This window comes from Gobio gobio, assembly GCF_949357685.1.
Source record: "Gobio gobio genome assembly, chromosome: 16".
In the NCBI taxonomy this organism is placed as follows: domain Eukaryota; kingdom Metazoa; phylum Chordata; class Actinopteri; order Cypriniformes; family Gobionidae; genus Gobio; species Gobio gobio.
The window spans coordinates 9220171-9241292 of record NC_137109.1 but is presented as its reverse complement, the minus strand read 5'-3'; the positions used below and the strand labels follow the sequence as shown (position 1 = coordinate 9241292).

Sequence of the window (21122 nt, the reverse complement as noted above, 5' to 3'; positions counted from 1 at the left end):
AATATTCTCATCAGTGTTCAATTAGCTCTTACTTAAATCAGCATATTTGTGATTTGTAAATTGATTTCCAGGGCCTTATTCAATCTTTAATGACATTCTTATATTTTATCATCAATAAATGAATGTACAAACTGAATGTCAAAAAAAAAATCAGTCATTCTTCAGCTGAAGACACAAACTTGTGTTTCTCTCACTCTTCTAGAGGTGAAGACGCTCATACCTCTGTCACGTCCATGACCTTGATTGCTGCCAGCTGTCCTGTTTTCACATGTCGACCCTGTCAAACACAAGGACAACAATGAGAAATAACACACATGACCATGTGGGCCAGCTGAAGGACGGGAACATGTCAATGTTAATGATGTCTGCACTTGTGTGCTTCATCTTTAAAGTGTCTCAAAATGAATGAGTAGCTCCACAGTCTATACAGTGACAAATCAGGGCAGTCGATTCTTTTATTGCTATTTACAGATGAATCACATAAACTTGTAGCAGCTGAATATTCTGATTATTCTGTTATTGATAATATTGGTTAAGTATTTGAGTTGCTCAACGATACTCTGTCTGATCCTGGAATCCATGGAAATTACTGTATAATGCAAAATGTCATGGTATTTGGTAAAATTGAGATGAATAGAGCAAAAGTACGCATAATCAAATGGCGATATGGACATGGTGTGTGTGATGTTGAAGTCTGCATCTTGTGCATGTCTCAGTTTGTGATGCTTGTCTGTGTTTCACCATATGCGGAGAACATGAACACATTTGGTAGTTAGGTTAAACTTGATTTGAAAGAAATATATTGCACACTGCAAAGTAGGATGTACGTCTCAAAGTAATAACAATAATAATACAGTTTATAAAAAAAAAAATTCCATCCATGTTTTATTTAAACAGTGTTGTGAAGCACTTTGTTTGCCAAAAAATTAAAATATTTTTATAAGATTGTTTAAACTGTTTCGAATGCTTCTTTCACTTTCGATAATAACATTTTATTAAATCATAAAACAGCGAATCCAGAAAAAAAATTCAAAAACAGGCAACACAGACATATTTGCATAGAGGAACATCTAATATCTGTGCATTTACTGTGGGCAAAACAAACATTCTTCAGGCAATTATAGAAGAAATGACACATGAACCCAGAGAGGTCCAGGATGCCTCAGTGAGCTGAAATATAGCATCTAATTATGGCTAATGTTACATATGTCATGCTCAAACACACAGACCTTAAAAATGGCTCAGTTCCTTTTCTGTTTTCAAGTTCCACATTCACATGCAGTCAAGCATTACATTAGTATGATATCAAGACTAGCATGTGTTTTTACAATATATTATAATAATAAGAGCAATAATAAATCAAGCTGTGACAATCACAGATCACATAAATAGCTGCAGACCTACAGTGTTGTCCAGTTGTTTCCTGCCACCAGTGGATTAAAAGGGTCATGAACTCACAAACTTCATCACTGCAACTTTGGCCCCGCCCACTGGTGTGTTAGTGAGATGACGAGGAGAGAAGAGCGATACAGGATGGACTACAAATAACATTTCCTTCCAAAGGATCCTAATGCTAGGAATGTGCTTATATATTATCAACAATGTGAAGGTCTCAGTTGAGCATTATTTATTTGTATTCAGTGTTTCACTGTGGATTCTTTGGTAAATCAGTCGCAATTTCGGCGCAGGCTTTGCAAACAGGCTTTTATGATACGGACGCGACAGTAATGCCACAAATGGCTGATCTGAGACCAGTGATTTCTGATATGTAATGATTCATGTACAGTCAGATGTTCTTTGTCTATGTGTCAGTAAATCAAACCAGTGGCAGTGACTAAACGCTCAACTTCACATGGTTTCTCTTAGTAGGATGAAAATAAGCTGCTATTTAAACTGTGATTAAATTATATATAGAAAGCGATCAAAGATCACTTTACAATCGCTAGAGCTGTCAATCAAACAGCACGAGTTTATCAGTGATTGAGTTCATCAGTTCTGGACTCAAGCCAAAACTCCCGTAATAATCAACAAATCTCTTATTCACATTGTGTTTGCACTGTTAGTTGTGATGAAAGCATTTGTTAGTGTGCAGAAATCGAGTCGCAATGACGAGATCACTGCATTCATGAGCTCAACATGTCTGTGATTGGCTAATGCTCATCACTGCAACCTTTCATGCCACGATCTTAATGTAATGCCATAGATCTAAATATAATGCTATAATCAACACTTTTCATGATTAGTTAACCTTCAGAGCTGTAATAGTAAAAACTTGCGAAAAGTTTTCGAGAGAGTTCCACATATAATACTATGAATGCTATTTCATATGCAAAGATGTCAGCCAATCACAGCAGTGGGCGTTTACACTGAAGTCTCACAGCAGCCAATGACAGCAGTGGGTGTTTACACTGAAGTCTCACAGTAGCCAATCACAGCAGTGGTGTTTACACTGAAGTCTCACAGCAGCCAATCACAGCAGTGGGCGTTTACACTGAAGTCTCACAGCAGCCAATCACAGCAGTGGGCGTTTACACTGAAGTCTCACAGCAGCCAATCACAGCAGTGGGCGTTTACACTGAAGTCTCACAGCAGCCAATCACAGCAGTGGTGTTTACACTGAAGTCTCACAGTAGCCAATCACAGCAGTGGTGTTTACACTGAAGTCTCACAGCAGCCAATCACAGCAGTGGGCGTTTACACTGAAGTCTCACAGCAGCCAATCACAGCAGTGGGCGTTTACACTGAAGTCTCACAGCAGCCAATCACAGCAGTGGTGTTTACACTGAAGTCTCACAGCAGCCAATCACAGCAGTGGGCGTTTACACTGAAGTCTCACAGCAGCCAATCACAGCAATGGGTGTTTACACTGAAGTCTCACAGACACGCCCTTTCAAACAGACCGTTCAAATCAGAAGCTAAAATCAGGGTAGAAAAATGCCTTTTATTTCTAAATTGTGACTATTTTTGATGTAAAAATCATACTAACATTATAAGTGCACAACAGGAAACCTTAAAAAATAAAAAAAACTATGTAGTTAATGTCCCCTAAATGGCTTATGTGATATAAAGAAATATAAAGTGTCTATTATTTTCTTCTGCTGAAGTTTCTTCTGCTGAAGTTAACAACCATATAGTACTGTATGTATGATGATGGTACCCCTGCACTTGTGCTCGTAGGAAGGAAAGAGACCTAACCCTAACCCCAACCATTTCCTGATGGAGGACAGATAGCTCAACGCTTCATGAAGGTGAGGAAAGAGCGAAAATAATAGTACAATTGAAAAAGAAAAAGTGTCTAATGATGTTGAAATCAGTACAAGAGAGAGGAAGTCAGTTCCCATGCGGTTTTCCAGAGGCACAGATACAGGTAATCATACAGTACGTTTTAGATACCAATTAACACCACCTTAACCAGACATGATGTGACAAGATTCAGCCACAAGCAATATACCTGTCCACACAAAATGCAAATGGGATGTGACGACAATTAAACCACACGCACAAAAACAACAACAACCAATTCAGACTACTCTCTCACACATGATGCAACTCAAAGACTTCTGTGACGCTTTACCAGATCGTAATGCTAATTCTAAATACCCTACTTGATGTTTAATATACATGAGCGATACTTCTGTCCAATGAGATGTAACGCCTCTAACCATAATATAGGTGGCCAGTTGATAGCCTGAAATATAAGCTGAAGTAGAAGTTTCATCATAACGTTGTTAAAATGTTTTGTCATTTGGTGTAATTTCTGTTATCACTGTATGGATAATTCTATCACCTATGTTTTCATCAGTTTGTGTTACGGATCTATTTTAAATGCCCACAAACAAAGAGAGAGTTGCTAGGCACTGCCAAAAAGTAAACGCAGAACCAGTAGCTTGAGCGGCACTCTTAGCAAGAAGAGAAAGGTATTGAGGATTGCAATTGACAGAAAAATGGCTTGTTTTTGGTCAGAGAGTCCCCCCTCACTATGTCACAAATTTAAGACAGGCAATTAAGGGGATTCTCTAGCCAAAGTACCCGTCTGGCAGAATATATAAATTCATAAATATAGCTTTTAAGCAGTAATTATTTCATCCAAGCACGTCAAAGTGACCAGCTAAGCAAGGATGGCAGAGAGCATCAGAACATGGTCATGATTTTATGGGGGTTTCACCCAAGGGTCCTCCAGAAGATTCTAAGGGGTCCCCAGAAGATTTCAGAGAATAAAAAGACAAAGCAAAAATGGATAAAGTCTACCGAACATTCTAAGCGTTTCATTTCTAAATGTTTCTCTCCTTTCTTGCCATATACATACTAATCGTATATGTTTGTTTTATATCTTTCAAGTGAGTTTTTCTCACTATAGTCCCCTTTATCTTGCTCACCCCTTTAAGTTTAGAAACGATATGTTGTATTTATAATGTCACACTTACTAACAGTTTATCTAACAGTTTAAATGTTTTTTCATACAATAAAATATATAGATGGGTTTTAGGAAGGGGGTCCCTCATAAAAGGTTCATCATATTTGGGGGTTCTTGGCATCAGAAAGTTAGAAAGTTTTTACATAAATCAAAATGCCGGACAGACAAAATAGCTGAAAAACATATAGAACAAGATGAGAATCATGGCCGTTGGACAAGATTCAAGAAAGTTGTATTTTTAAGCATACATTTGTTAAATGACATCATAGGGGACATCAAAATGACATCATAGGATGTCGGAGGTCTTTATTATTGTGTATCATAGTACTGACTGAGACTGCTTACAAATAGGGGTGTAACGTTACACGTACAGGGCTTTCTGTTCGGTGCACGTATGTAGTACCGAACGGTTTCCAAATGCAACCTTTAACAGTTAACAGTAGGCTTGTTTTAAGTGCGGAACATACGCAATCTTAGTTCCCACATGAACATATTAAGTATTCAGTCCATTTTATCACGAAATTCAAACGATAAATGCCGTTTTGACGCTCTTTAATGTGGCCTGACTGATAGGGGCCATGCGCACAAATGCAATCATCTGTGAATGCGATCGATCATCTCTTCCTAAAGAAGAAACATGTATCCTCAACATACCTTCAGATGTTCATTCATTACAACTTACTGTCACGTATCATATGTGGTGTAATCGCTCAATCAGTGTTTCAATGGCGGAAAGACCTCAATATAACTGCGTGTAAACTAAACAATGTCATGGGGCATCACATTTACCTCAGGCAGTCATTCAGTCTCCACACTAGAGAGATGAACTCATTCACTAAATATGTGCACTATATTAGCCTAAATTTTCTATATTAGCCTATATTAACCTGTTAATGATGTACGTCTTGATTATTTCATGTAGCCTATGTTTAAATAAACCTGTCATGAAAATGACAGCCACTGTATAAATAATATTTCAACAACGAATTGGAGAAGAACTATTTTATAACTAGATTTAGAAGTTATTGCAAAAACTGCCTTATGTAAAGTTTACATGTTTGCGTACTGTTATTTGAGTGTTGATTATTATACCTAAAAATAAATAGCAACTGAATTTAGGCTAATAGTTTGGGCTCTGTTGTTAACCTTTAATAGTAATGTAAGGGCTCCCTATATAGTTTCCAGCAATATCTTCAATAAACTTTTAGTTATAATTTAATTCATTTAAGGCCAGACACATTTATTTTTTCAGTAAACCACTGTTTAATAAAATAAATAAAAAGCAATTTGGTAGAACTGCTGTACCGAACCCGTACCGATCCGTGACTTCAAAACCAAGGTACGTATCGAACCGTCAGTTTTGTGTACCGTTACACCCCTACTTACAAATATAAAAAATATCCTTAAATTATGATGAGAACGGAAGTGAGCTGGATGATGATGGTTTTCTCCAGAGTTGCTTTATAGAGGAATTAACTCATTGAATAACTGATGAACTTTACAGTTATTAAACCAAACTGAATCAACACTGAACTGATTTCTGAGAATGACTGAATTATGATTCACATCACTGAATCATAAGTTCCCTGTTTATCACTGCCTTTAAAAAAAATCTGAATAAATATAAAGCACTATATAAAACGGTGACTTGACTTCCTGCATGCTGTAGAAAGGGTGCAAATTATTGCACTTCCAATGTCACAATTTCAAGAAATGTCTAAAAAAAATAATGTCACACCATTTAACCACACATAGCCTAATGTGGGGCACTATTAAATAGTATGTATTATTAGATTATTATTATTGCCACAATGAATTCAGTTTATTTTAATAGAATATAAACAAATATGAGATTTTTTTATGTTTTATTCAGCGACAAAAAGTAGTTGGGACAGGTCAAAATCACTTTGCTTAGTAAAATGTACTGCGAAGTGCCTAGTAACTGGAAATGATGAGCAGTTTCTCCATCATTCTTACAAAATATGGTTTCAGCAACAGCTGATACCCTCCCATTTTACTAATAAACACTAGCACAGTTGTGACTCAATTATCCAGCTCAGATATTTATAGAAGTGAATGTCAGTTATGTCTTGAATATGGCATCTGTGCATTAGGTTTAGCATTAGGTCTAGACTGACATGCTCCTGTCTATTATGTCAATAACAGAATAATCAAACAGCAATACTGACAAGAAAAAGTTAAGCTTATTTCTGCATTGGTCGGATAGTAATGCCTAAAAGTCAGGGGCGGTGGGACATTAAATATCTAGCTATTTGGCTGCTGTACTTACACATGCAAAATGAATCAGATGTACATGTTTAAATGTATCTGATTAAAAAACACATTTGGAAATAAGGCTGGATTGAAAATATCGATCAATTCTCATTTCGATGAATCAACATTGATTCTTAAAGGGTTAGTTCACCCAAAAATGACAACTCTGTCATTAATGACTTACCCTCATGTTGTTCGACACGTAAGACCTTTGTTCGTCTTCAAATGAAGACATTTTTGTTGAAATCTGATGGTTTTAGAAAGGCCTCCATTGGCAGCAATATAATTTGCACTCACAAGACCCATAAAAGCTACTAAAGACGTCGTTAAACATTCAATCTCTCTACAGTGGTTCTGCAATAAATTTATGAAGCGAAAATAATCTAAATAGTTCTTGTCTTCCGCCTGGGCCTTTGACGTGTACTCACGAAGCACCACAACGCATGCGCGAGAATAGAGCCGCCGTTCTGACACATGACCCGGAAGCGAGGAGCTTTGTTTACAAGCAGAGGAAGACGCGCCGTATCTAAGCTGTTGAATTCTACATTGATCGTGCTTTAGGTCTTGGCGTAGTGCTCAAAATGGGGCTAAAGTGTGCATTTCCTGGATGCCCGAACTGTGCTCTACGTCATATTCTCGCGCATGCGTCGTGGTGCTTCGTGAGTTCACGTCAAAGGCCCAGACGGAAGACAAGAACTTGTTGAATAAAGGCGTTATTTTTATTTATTTTTTGCGCACAAAAACTTCTCGTCGCTTCATAAAATGATTGTAGAACCACTGTAGAGAGATGGACTGTTTAATGACGTCTTTAGTAGCTTTTAAGGGTCTTGAGAGTGTAAATTGCATTGTGCCAATGGAGGCCTTTCAGAGCCATCTGATTTCAACTAAAATATCTTCATTTGTGTTCCGAAGATGAACGGAGGTCTGACGGGTGTCGAACGACATGAGGGTAATTAATTAATGACAGAATTTTAAAGGGTGAACTAACCCTTTAAATCCCAAGAATCAATCTTTTAGTCTATGCTGCTTTCATATGATAAATGAGCTAAACTTTGCATCTGGTCTCTCATCCAATAAATAAGAATAAGCTTTGCGCTGTTACTTTTGATATGAAAAAAGTGCAAAAATTGTCCAGTATAAGTGATCTTGTCACAAGCATGCAGGTATTAAGATGTATGACGCAGAGTAAATCCCAGGCAATACTTTTAATAAAGAAGATGTAGATACGCAAAGAAATCAATAGACTAACGCCACTTAGCACAACAAAAACTGACAAAGGACAGAACAGAACAGAGAGTATAGCTAAACACAGCATTAACAAGGGAACTTAATAATAAACAGGTGAATGTAATGAGTAACCAAAGACACTAACTAGGACATGCTGAAGACTAAACCCTAAAGACTGTAAGGGTAAAACACGAAACCAAGACATTTGAACAAAAACACAACTTAACACAACAAATCCCTGACAGATCTGAATAAGTTCCCCTCAATTTCTCTCAGTTCATCATTGATATTTAACTCTATGGGGTCTGAGGTGTTTTTTGGGCCCTGGGAATGTTTTGACATGCCCTGACATTTGCTTATTCCTCACAGCTTCCTCCAAAAACGATGAACCCGATGAATAAAAAAAAAAAAAATCAAGGTGATGGGGGGCATTTGCATGTTCGCATGGCTCATATGGATGATTAGCATATGAATTGCCTGCGCTGCATATGGGTGTGGTCACATTACAGATAATTAATCATGAATGACTTCATTAAAAAAAAAATAATAATAATAATAATAATAATAATAAATATATATATATATATATATATATATATATATATATATATATATATATATATTAAGCTTTTTATAGAAATGTTTCTCATGTCTGTGTGGCAAACATACACTGAGTTTCGGTTCATTTTTGTGACACACTTTAGAAAGAAGTACACGGAGACAGAGACAGCAGAAAGCGCACCCTGTTTGTTTTCTTTATTTTACAAAAGCACAAAGTTTTGTTGTTATTGTGAGAGTTTGTAGATTGTGAAAAGTTTCGAATGATGTATTACTTTTATCTATATGTCCAAAAATGAGTTTTTCAGGCACCCAAAAATAGCGTTTTGGGTGCCTGAAAACAAACTTTTGAAAACGGTTTTAAAGTGCAAGTTTTTGAAAAAGAAACTGGTATCATCTCTGTGCAAACTACAAAAACAGGAATCTGTGAAAATGGTGACGTCATGCACATGCATATTACGTGTTTAGTTTATACTACAGACGTGTGCGTTTGCCGCGAGTCGGCTCTGTAAAAGAATGTGTATGAGCGCATTCTTGCTCCAGTTTGAGCAGTGTCCAGAGAGCAGTGTTGCCAAGTCTGCGGTTCTCCAGCGGAATTGGCCTACTTTTAAGTTGTTGCCACGGGTAAAATTTGTTTCAGCGGGTTAATTTCCACCCACACAATGGGCTACTTTTGACTGGCCATTGGGCTACTTTGGCCATTGGGCTACTTTTGACTGGCCATTGGGCTACTTTGGCCATTGGGCTACTTTTGACTGGCCATTGGGCTACTTTTGACTGGCCATTAGGCTACTTTTGACTGGCCATTGGGCTACTTTTGACTGGCCATTAGGCTACTTTTGACTGGCCATTAGGCTACTTTTGACTGGCCATTAGGCTACTTTTGACTGGCCATTGGGCTACTTTTGACTGGCCAATGGGCTACTTTTGACTGGCCAATGGGCTACTTTTGACTGGCCATTGGGCTACTTTTGACTGGCCATTGGGCTACTTTTGACTGGCCATTAGGCTACTTTTGACTGGCCATTAGGCTACTTTTGACTGGCCATTAGGCTACTTTTGACTGGCCATTGGGCTACTTTTGACTGGCCATTGGGCTACTTTTGACTGGCCATTGGGCTACTTTTGACTGGCCATTAGGCTACTTTTGACTGGCCATTGGGCTACTTTTGACTGGCCATTAGGCTACTTTTGACTGGCCATTAGGCTACTTTTGACTGGCCATTGGGCTACTTTTGACTGGCCATTGGGCTACTTTGGCTATTGGGCTACTTTTGACTGGCCATTGGGCTACTTTTGACTGGCCATTGGGCTACTTTTGACTGGCCATTGGGTTACTTTGGCCATTGGGCTACTTTTGACTGGCCATTGGGTTACTTTGGCCATTGGGCTACTTTTGACTGGCCATTGGGCTACTTTGGCCATTGGGCTACTTTTGACTGGCCATTGGGCTACTTTTGACTGGCCATTGGGATACTTTGGCCAATGGGCTACTTTTGACTGTCCATTGGGTTACTTTGGACATTGGGCTACTTTTGACTGGCCCATTGGGCTACTTTTGACTGGCCATGGGGTAACTTTGGCCATTGGGCTACTTTGGACTGACAATTGGGTTACTTTGGCCATTGGGCTACTTTTGACTGGCCATTGGGCTACTTTTGACTGGCCATTGGGCTACTTTTGACTGGCCATTGGGCTACTTTTGACTGGCCATTGGGCTACTTTGGCAATTGGGCTACTTTTGACTGGCCATTGGGCTACTTTGGACTGGCCATTGGGCTACTTTTGACTGGCCATTGGGTTACTTTGGCCATTGGGCTACTTTTTGGGTTACTTTGGCCATTGGGCTACTTTTGACTGGCCATTGGGTTACTTTGGCCATTGGGCTACTTTTGACTGGCCATTGGGTTACTTTGGCCATTGGGCTACTTTTGACTGGCCATTGTGCTACTTTGGCCATTGGGCTACTTTTGACTGGCCATTGGGTTACTTTGGCCATTGGGCTACTTTTGACTGGCCATTGGGCTACTTGGCCATTGGGCTACTTTTGACTGGCCATTGGGCTACTTTGGCCATTGGGCTACTTTTGACTGGCCATTGGGTTACTTTGGCCATTGGGCTACTTTTGACTGGCCATTGGGCTACTTTGGACTGGCCATTGGGCTACTTTTGACTGGCCATTGGGCTACTTTGGACTGGCCATTGGGCTACTTTGGCAATTGGGATACTTTTGACTGGCCATTGGGCTACTTTTGACTGGCCATTGGGCTACTTTGGACTGGCCATTGGGCTACTTTGGACTGGCCATTGGGCTACTTTGGACTGGCCATTGGGCTACTTTTGACTGGCCATTGGGCTACTTTTGACTGGCCATTGGGCTACTTTGGACTGGCCATTGGGCTACTTTTGACTGGCCATTGGGCTACTTTGTACTGGCCATTGGGCTACTTTGGACTGGCCATTGGGCTACTTTTGACTGGCTCTGGTTCTCAGGAGTCCTTTCTGTGTGGAGTTTGCATGTTCGCCCCGTGTCAGCGTGGGTTTCCACCGGGTGCTCCGGTTTCCCCCACAGTCCAAAGACATGCAGGTTAGGTGGATGTGTCCCAGCACTCTCAGTGCTGGATTGTGTCAGGAAGGGCATCCGACGTAAAACCTGTGCCAAATCAGGTGTGTGCGAAGCAGACCCTGCAAATAAGCGGGAAAAATGCTAGGAAGATGATGATCAACATTAAATGACATTGCCAACTGCTGGCAATAAAGTTTTCATAACGTTGTCATCTGTACAAAGAAAAAAACTTCTGTTTTTAGTACATTGTTGTTGTGAAGACTCAAAATATCTTCTTTTATGTTTCGCGGAAGAAATAAGTCATACAGGGTTGGAACGACATGATGTTGATGAGTAGGCCTAAATAATGAAAGAATTTACTATTTTGGTTGAACTATACCTTTAAGAGTGTAGCTCCAACCCCAATTAAACACGCCTAAACCAGCTAATCAAAGTCTGTGTCTGAAATCGCCCGCTATACCCTCAAATAGGGCACTATTTGAAGGGAACAGTCATTTGTAGTGGTGTCCGAAACCATAATGGACTTTATTGAGTGCACTCATTCAATCCCACATTACAGCACAATAATGAGTGTACAGCTTATACACTCAACGACTGTCCGAATTCACTCACTCATTGTCATTCACTCCTTCAAGTGGACTGTATTATTGGACTAACGTAGGGTTTAGTGATTGAGGGTTTAGGGGGCGATTTCAGATTCAAGGTCTTACTAGGCCAGGGTTCCTCAAATCCGGTCCTGGAGGGCCACTGTCCTGCAGAGTTTAGCTTTGATTTGGATTTGAGGAACCTTGTACTAGGCATACTAGAAACTTCAAGGCAGGTGTGTTGAGGCAAGTTGGAGCTAAGCTCTGAAGGACAGTGGCCCTTCAGGACAGAGTTTGGACACCCCTGCTTTAAGACACTGCTGATCAGACTAGTCTGAGCTCCTGCACTGGGCTGTTCCCTGTTCGTCATGCTGTAATGTGGTTTGGTCAGCACAGGCACAACTGAACACCAAACATGACTGTTCCTGTTAATGATGTAACTCACAGGAACAGTCACTGTTTGGAAATCAGCATTCGAGCACTTCGAGAGCCGCTGTGTCATGGCTCAGACACACATACTTCAGCATAAAACAGGGACAGGAAACTGCCTCAATGACATCATCCTGCCGAACGCCATGTTTAAAAGGGGAACTAAAAGAAACCATCCTGGAAACAAGACAGCGACGTCTCCTTATTGGTAGTAGTGTTTCCATTAATGATCAGACTGTTGGAACCAACCAAACCAAACATCAAGTATTCAACTTTGGTGCATGTTTTGCACATTAAGAGTGTGAAACAAACTGAATTATAGGTTTAACTGAGATTTGAGCCAAACATGTTAGCAGGTTTCAGATGATATTCCTGTCTGAGGGGATTTCCTCGTGTTCTCCAGGATGCCTGTGAAATGGGACATAAACAGGAAGTGCTGTCTAAAAAGGGTGACAACTGGATTATACTTGAGAAAAGCAGTTCTCCAGTTATTCCTTTAAACCAGGGTTGAAACACTGTGAAAACTGATCCACATTAGAGCTCATGAGGAACTGTGGAGAAAAGGATCTTAAAGTCTTTCTTAAAAACAATATATTGTTTCTGACTGCGTTTTACCAGTGTCTAAAACTGTGATAAGAATGGGAGATAAAAATACTGTGATGTCATCATGGTTAATGGATATGGCAGACTTAGATCTTCTTTTCTTTTCTTTTCTTTTTAAATGCTGCCTGGAGTGGTTATATACTGTATATATTTTGAGGTGAATTTCTAAAAAAGGAATGGATGGATATAAATTGATAAACTTCACATTTCACACATATATATTTCTTTCAAAAACATTAAAAATAGTAATGTTTCCAAACGTTTGAGTGGTACTGTATATAAGTTTGGAACTTATGCTCATCAAGACTGCATTTATTTGATAAAACATACAGAAAAAAAGTTAATAATATTTAAAATAATGGTTTTCTATTTTAATACACTTTAAAATATAATTTATTTCTGTGATGTAAAGCTTTTACAATGATGAGTAAAAAGTAAAAAAGAACAGCATTTATTTAAAATAATATATTAAAATAATTATATTAAAACAATATAAATCTACACGATCCTTTTTATAAATTTAACACATAATTGCTGAATAAAAGTATTAATTTCTTTCCAAAAAAAAAGAAAGGAAAAACTTTTGAACGGTAGTGTATTGTTACAAAATATTTCTATTTTGAATAAATGCTGTTCTTTTTTAACTTTTTATTCATCAAAGAATCCTGAAAAAGTATCACAGGTTATAAAATCTATTAAGCAGCACAACTGTTTCCATCATTGATAATAAATCATCATATTAGAATGATTTCTGAAGGATCATGTGACACTCAAGACTGGAGTTATGATGCTGAAAATTCAGCTTTGCATCACAGAAATACATTATGTTTTAAAGTATATTAAAATAGAAAAACATTATTTTAAATTGTAACAATATTTCACAATATTACAGTTTTTTCTGTATTTTTGATCAAATAAATGCATTATAAAAGACTTCTTTCAAAAACATAAAAAATAGTAATGTTTCCAAACTTTATCTTTATACTTTTACTGTATCACGTGAATGGTCTATTTCAATGTCAGAACAAATTTTCGCCATACGAGTGTTCATGTATTCATGTATGCAATTTCCGTGTCATGTTGACTTTAAAGATGTAGTAACAGTGAAAGTAACAGCATTCTCTACACAGGAAGTAAAGAAGTGATTGGATTTGGGTTCCTCATAAGTGAAATACATGATGAAACAAGTATGTGTGTGTAAGATAGGGCTGCACAATATATCGAAATTATTGAAATATCGCAAATGTACATATCGCAATATGCATATCGCAAGGGCACGCAATATCTGAATGATTTTAATAGGCTGCTTCACCATTGTGAAAATTGTAAGTTTTAGGTTGATGCATAAAGCAGAGAATAGACTGGGAACACGACTGTTACTTATGTGACTAGCTTGACGTTAAAAAAAAGAGCTATTAAACGCATGCAATAACTTGCGGAAAAACAACTCTTTGCAGTCTCGCACTGTCTGACACACACACACACACCGAAACGTGCACGCACACAAGCCGCCTTTCTGAACAGCGTGTGATCCCTTCAGTTTCCTTTTGTGTCTTTTTACATACTCGCACAGTCAAGGTATTTAAATATTGGCATTACATTTTTTGTTTGTTTACATTGATGTTAAAATTATATTCTCAGATTTGTGAAATTAATTTGAGCTAAAACACTGCTGGTCACAGAAGTTGTAGCGATGCTTTCTTTTCCCAGAAAGAATTTGAAACACATAAATGGTATCATTCTCAGTTTTTAAATAATTGTTTTAATATAATTTAAATATATTTTACACACTTAAAGCAATATCGTATCGCATCTCGAATATCGAATTATTTAACAAGGATATCGCATATCGTATTTTTCTTCAAAATCGCACAGCCCTAGTGTAAGAAATCTCTAAACACAGAACTAGCTGTGGAATTTTGTATTTGGTAGGGATGCTAAAGATTAATTTACGATAATTTAATTGATAAAACGTATGGATCGCCGATTAAGCAGAGCCATGCGCACGCGTGCTACTCAACCACAAAACACATAAAGCAGATACGAGGAAAAATGAAGCGAGCGTGTCGGAGTTTGTGCCTGTTTTAAAAGGCTAGAGTTACACCTTCATCATGACTGTTTGCGTGCATTCACAGCCTTTTGTTTTGTGCAAATGTAAGTTTTAATATTGTGGTTAAGAATTAAAGGGCATATTGCAGGTTAGAGACTCCAGTGAGTCAATGTATAGAAAAATAATGTAGGAACTAGATTTTCTTTAAAATATACTTTAAAATACACTATTAAGGCTTTTGGAGTCGTTTTTGTGAGAAAATGTTACTTTTGTGCAAAGACACAGAAAACGCCACGCAGCTGAAACGCAACAGAAACGCCACGCTTGCAGTGTGTAGCCGGTCTACAGATAGAAAACGCCACGCTTGCAGTGTGTAGCCGGTCTACAGATAGAAAACGCCACGCTCACGTCACGCAGCCAGTGTGTAGCCGGCCTTACATGAGTATAACAATGTTTGACTCCATCATATCGCCGGGATGATAATCCTCCGGTCTAAAGCACTATACACACCACCGTGTGTTTTGAAGCAGATGCGCGAAGGGAAATCCCGTTTCTTCACCTGCACAAAACGCCACCATGCTGAATTCCTAACTTTATTTTTTTTAGGAAACCTGTGGACTCGATGCCCTGACAGGCTGGATAATAATTTACCATGACAATGATAAATTGGAATAGAAAAACTACCGAAAATACACAGACTCTACTGAATACCAACCTATTCTGCACTGAGCCAACGCAGAGCTCGGCGAACCACTCCCTCTCGTGACGTAATATGACGCGATGTTGAAAAAAAAGCGCTTTTTCCAAGCGGCCAACGAAATGGCCACTTTATCTACTAAATTTGTGCTCTTATGTCTTTTTAAAACATTTTAAATCCTGCACTACCTTTTCATATGGTATTTTCATACAAGGTTATATATTAATCTCGAAAAAAATTTAACCTGCAATATGCCCTTTAACGTGGTATAAAGCGTGCCGGTGATCATCTTCAGTGCATGCAGCTCAAACAGCAATGCACGACTAATTATGACTGTCATAATCAGTGATGCCAGTAACGCGTTACTTAGTAACGCGTTACTCTAATTTGACCACTTTTTCCAGTAACGAGTAATCTAACGCGTTACTATTTCCAAACCAGTAATCAGATTAAAGTAACTTATCCAAGTCACTGTGAGTTACTTTTTTTTGTCATTTTCCTTAGTAAAAATATATATTTTTGCTTTCTTGTTTAGTCTCAGCAGGGTTTTTCCTGCATAGAGAATTACGAGGCGGCCGCCTCCGTCTGTCGACAAAACTCAAGACAGGCAGTCACTTGTTCAGATTAGGCATGTCGTGATAATTAAATAATCATCAGAAATATATATTGTCACATTATCCTTCAGCAATCATTATTAGTATATTATTATTTGCTAGTAGCCTACAAAGTCATCTAAAGCCATAGCTGAATGTCTTTCCTCCGCTGCTCTGTCATTCTCCGTTCAGCATTCAAACTGCGCGTCGTTCGGTTCCAGTCAGCAGCAGCACGGTAAAGCTCACTCCAATATGATATATTCCCGTTATAATACTTGATATGTTGATAAAATAATTTATCTTCCTGGAGTTTATCTTGCGGTTTCTGAAAGATGTTGTGCTCGCTACTCAGGTGACAACACAAGGACTATTAATTAGCATCACACGCACAATAACCAGAATTAAAAACTGTGAAGAAACAAATAATCAGTGAATGTTTGGACCGATATAGGCTACATAGTAGACTAGGATTTGTGGGCTCGACGCTCATCTTCTCTTTATGCCGTGGACTTTTCAATGTGCACTCGCGCTGCACTGCACACTCTGATTCCATGTTGCTTTAAGCGCATCATTCTGCACCCGGGATGCGCATAAGCGCTTTGTTGCCGCTCTGTTTTGAAGCGTTTCATATATTTTCATAGTTTTGTGCACTTAAAGATTATTAAAAAATATATTGTTCTCACGGATCTATCATATATTTGTTGTCCCTTTACAGAGCTGCACATTACGTTTACAATAAAATATAAATCTTGTAATTTTATATTATTTGTGTAGGCCCATATAATTATTTACATTCATATATAAATATAAATTAAAAATTAAATATAAATTGTTTTTCATAAATGTATTTAATAAAAACAAAGTAATTTGTACCTTTTCATTAACATGTTTAGGGTTTTATGTTTAGTGTTTTATGTTTAGTATAGTGTAACATGTTTTATGTTTAGTGTTGGCAAAAACGGTTGTCATTTTTATGTTGAGGCTGCAGAGGTGTTGTCGGCAACTGATGAATGTAACTAATAAAGTAACTTGTAATCTAACTTAGTTACTTTTAAAATCAAGTAATCTGTAAAGTAACTAAGTTACTTTTTCAAAGTAACTGTGGCAACACTGGTCATAATACATAACATTATAAAGAGAAAAATATTGTAATAAAACACTGTGAATTATTTGGGTTTAGTGGCTGTGTTTCAGCGGGATGGTACAGAAAGACGCATCCACAGCAGGAATTACACATTCTGAATAGCACGTAACTTAGTTACATTTGCGTAATTTTGTGCAGATATAATTTGTAATAGGTTTATTTTGTATATCTGATTAATCTCATATAGGATGCGTTTTGTTGAGTTTAATAACCCGCTAGCAAAGCTCTCCAGTTTACCGGTGTTCATTCAGTGCACACAGCAATTCACTACTAATAAAAAATATGATTGGGACGGTCATATTACATAACATTAATGAGAACACTAGTGTAATAAATCGTTGTGAATTCATTGGGTTTAGTTGCAGTGTTTCAGGAGTTACACATTCTGACTAGCTTGAATCTTCTGAGACGCTGTTTTGTAACACATTGTATTAGTCGTTATATTTGATTAAAGGAACACTCCAACTTTTTGGGACTTTAGCTTATTCACCGTATCCCCCAGAGTTAGATAAGTCCATACATACCATTCTCATCTCCGTGTGTGCCATAACTCTGTCTGACACACCCACCGCTAGCCTAGCTTAGCACAAAGACTGGAGGTAAACGGCTCCAGCTAGCCTACTGCTCAATTACGCAGCACCTGAAAATAGTCCCCAGCACGCTCTCTGTGCAAGCAGGTTGCCACGTTGGTTATGTTGACGGAAGTTAGCCTATTTTCAGGCGCTGTGTAATATCATTGCTCCACTGCACTCATGGTACGGTAGCAAAGTTCCTTGATTATTACGCAGGAATGAGAGTATAGTTCCTAGCCAAATCGCAACTTTTCATTTTCCGTCTGTCTTAGTACACGATGTAACTATACACATCACAACATGTAAATAGGAAAATGTTGGCGTTATTTAGTCACTTATTGAGCAGTAGGCTAGCTGGAGCCATTTACCTCCAGTCTTTGTGCTAAGCTAGGCTAGCGGTGTGTGCGTCTGACAGAGTTATGGCACGCACGGAGATGAGAATGGTATGTACGGACTTATTTAACTACGGATACGGCGAATAAGCTAAAGTCCCAAAAAGTTGGAGTGTTCCTTTAAGTAAGTAATTGAATCAATGATCAATCAGATCGACTCGTTTTATAATCCTATTAGCCCTTCATTTAGATTAAAACCCTTCTCATTGATTTGGTGAGGGACATGGTGTTTTGAGCAGCATTTGCACATCTTGTCATGTGGTTGACTATAAGCCACTGTAGTCAACCCATGTTGCAGTATTAAGGCTAACGATTAATTGATCATGGGAATTTGTGTAAATTGACATCCCTAGTATTTAGACAAATTTTGAATAGCCTACTGGATGGGCATGAGAGCTGTGCAATAAATCATGATATATTATAGCCTAGAAATCTAGACGCACCCTAGCGGCAGCAAATAATAATTTGTAGCCAGGATCGTCTAGCAACTCTCCGTTGGCTTGCGAGCTGGAAAAACCAAACTCTGGTCAGGCCAATCACATCGTGTATAGAGTCGGTGGGCGGGCTTAACATAATGACGGTTCCGTGTGCTACTGGTAAACAAAGAAGCTGGCGAACAGCGGTCTTTCGAATCGGCTTTGGCCGCGACTCTGGAAGACTTGGAGTTAAGCTTTTCTTTGAGAAAAGAACAAAGAACGGCACTGAAGTCATTCTTAAGAAAGGAAGATGTGTTCGGAGTTTTGCCGACCGGATACGGTGAAAAATTAATCTATCAACTAGCTCCGCTTCACCTTCTTCGTTGCTCTGGTTGGTTGTAGCGCTATCCTATTGCGTGCAGAGAGAATTTGAAAGACAAGCGTTTATCCCGCCCCTCGGATTGAGCCCTGCAAATGGTGAGTTCCCAGACCCAACATCTTGATGTGGGTCTGGCTTGTCAGGCTAGATATATTATGCTGCAAAAAGCAAGTTCCTTGGGATGCAATTTTCCTCTAGTATGAAAATTATTTAACAATGGAGCAGCTAGTCTAAATCTCCAACCTCCGGATAATCACACGTTTTTAAAAAACAAACGCTGAACAGAGGAGTCTCTGCCGGCAAAAAGAGAATGTGACTGAGCTCGTAATAAAACAAGAATCAACATAGGCTTGGCATTTCAGAGATGTTGAAGGATTTGAAATGTTGTAAAAGCGACGTGCAGATGGCGTTTTTATTACTCAACAGGTGAGTATTAATGCAAATTATTGATCAAATAAATTGTCATATGTAGCTCTCTAACAGAGTTCACTGTAAAGCATTATCTATTGTGCCGAAGCACAACCAAAACAATGTTCTGGGGGGGTTTTTTAACCGCCAGAGGGCCAAAACTTGTGTCAATATTAATAGCCTAAATAACTTTTTTGCTGGGTTTAATCTATGTATCAGAAACCGTCATCATAGTATTTATAACAACATGGAAAGTGATGTGTGGTATATGGTACTAAGAATATGATGCAGTATCACACAATTGCAATATCGATCCCTGGAATAGAAATACTAAGGCTGTATTAATCTGTGCACTTCCCATCTAAAGGAAACACTCTACAAGTTGTGCTGCTCTCATTGCAGTCTTTTTGAAGAAATCCAGAAAGAAGAGAAGAAATCGTCCTTTTGGTTTCTATTGCACAAGATGATCCACAGAGGGACTATTGCTGTCAAGTGACTTGTGCAACTGTAACAGATCCACCCAGAGCTGAATCAAACACATATGTCCCACGGCACAGGATGTTTGGGCTTGAAACACACTTCTTTAAAGATGTGATATTTATCTGAAGCATGTTGTGACCTTCGTGAGGAAGTGAGCTCCACCCAGAGAGTGTGTCAAAGACCAAAACCACACTTGCAGGTTTCATTAGCAAAAACTTCCCACATACTATTTTTGATACTGGCGCTGCTCGTGGTCAGGGAGCTTTAAGAACAAAAGGCTGATCCACAACAACTGCAATGTTGCTCTCTCTTACACATCACTATCATATTTCACTAACAAAATATGTGAACTTCCAAAAATAAAGCACAAACCTTGTAGACCTGTCCATACGTCCCATTGCCGACCACCTCGATGAGCTCAAATATCCCTGCAGGATCCTGAAATGAAAAATGACATGGATTGACTGATCAGAATCACTAGGTTTGAGACAGTGGTGTAGTTTACTCGATTTGAATAAAGCCATGATGTCCGCACTGTTATCTTGGTTGGCAGTTCGCCGTGATTTAAGGCAGTCCATGTTTGCACTCTATGACAATTACATTCCTATATCATACTCGATTGACAATGACAAGTGAAGAAAAGTACACGAATGTTTCCTCAAGATGTAAGCGACACACGACAGTTGAGTTTAACGGAGCTTGACAAGGTATTAACAGTACATTTAACACAACTTATCGCTACTAAAACACTGTAAGCGCCGAGAGAAACTTTGTGCCTAGCCTCGACCAATCGTTGCTGTTGAAAATATGCAAAATAAGTAAATAAACACAGTATTGCTGCACTTACCCGTAAGGAGGCGAGGTCAATGTTGCTCAGACTTGTTGTAGTGAAGTCTCTCGCCATTTTTATGAGCTCGTCTATCAATATCAGTTTCTTAACTGATCATGGTTTGAGGAACAGTATGTCTGCCCATCTTCAGCGTGTTTAATCCTACTAAAGCGAAGGCTAGGCTCATGAATATTAATAAGATAACGGAACTCTCGCCCAGCATTTGGAACTGATTCGCTAATGTTGGTAAGTGGGCGTTCCCAACAGGCGCATTAACCAATAAATTCACATTCCAACTTAGCTGCTAAATATTAATTAGCTCATGTTCCTAGATACTCCCGGAAAGTTACAAAGAAACGTCAATATGATCAAATTAATATTCATACGCTAGTCCTTTACTTTAGTAGGATTTGTCGTTTCTCTGGACAAACACAGGAAACACGGAACAGGAGTAAAAAGTGAAAAGCTGCCCCTTCCTCTGCTTAAAACAAAACAAAGCTTCCCATC

General features: G+C 38.6%; 1 protein-coding gene across 8 annotated transcripts in view; it reads right to left on the bottom strand.

Moving 5' to 3' along the window:
- Positions 1-20787, bottom strand: part of LOC307139683 (mitogen-activated protein kinase kinase kinase kinase 4) — an 89176-nt gene extending 68389 nt beyond the window's left edge. For all 8 annotated transcript variants that reach the window (XM_079838734.1, XM_079838739.1, XM_079838735.1 and 5 more), the window contains exons 1-3: positions 20634-20787; positions 20159-20224; positions 221-277 (exon numbers count right to left, since the gene is read on the bottom strand). In XM_079838734.1, the coding sequence (XP_079694860.1) occupies positions 221-277; positions 20159-20224; positions 20634-20690 (180 nt within the window). In that variant the 5' untranslated portion in view covers positions 20691-20787. The remainder of the gene's footprint in view (positions 1-220; positions 278-20158; positions 20225-20633) is intronic.
- Between the last annotated feature and the right edge of the window lie 335 nt (positions 20788-21122).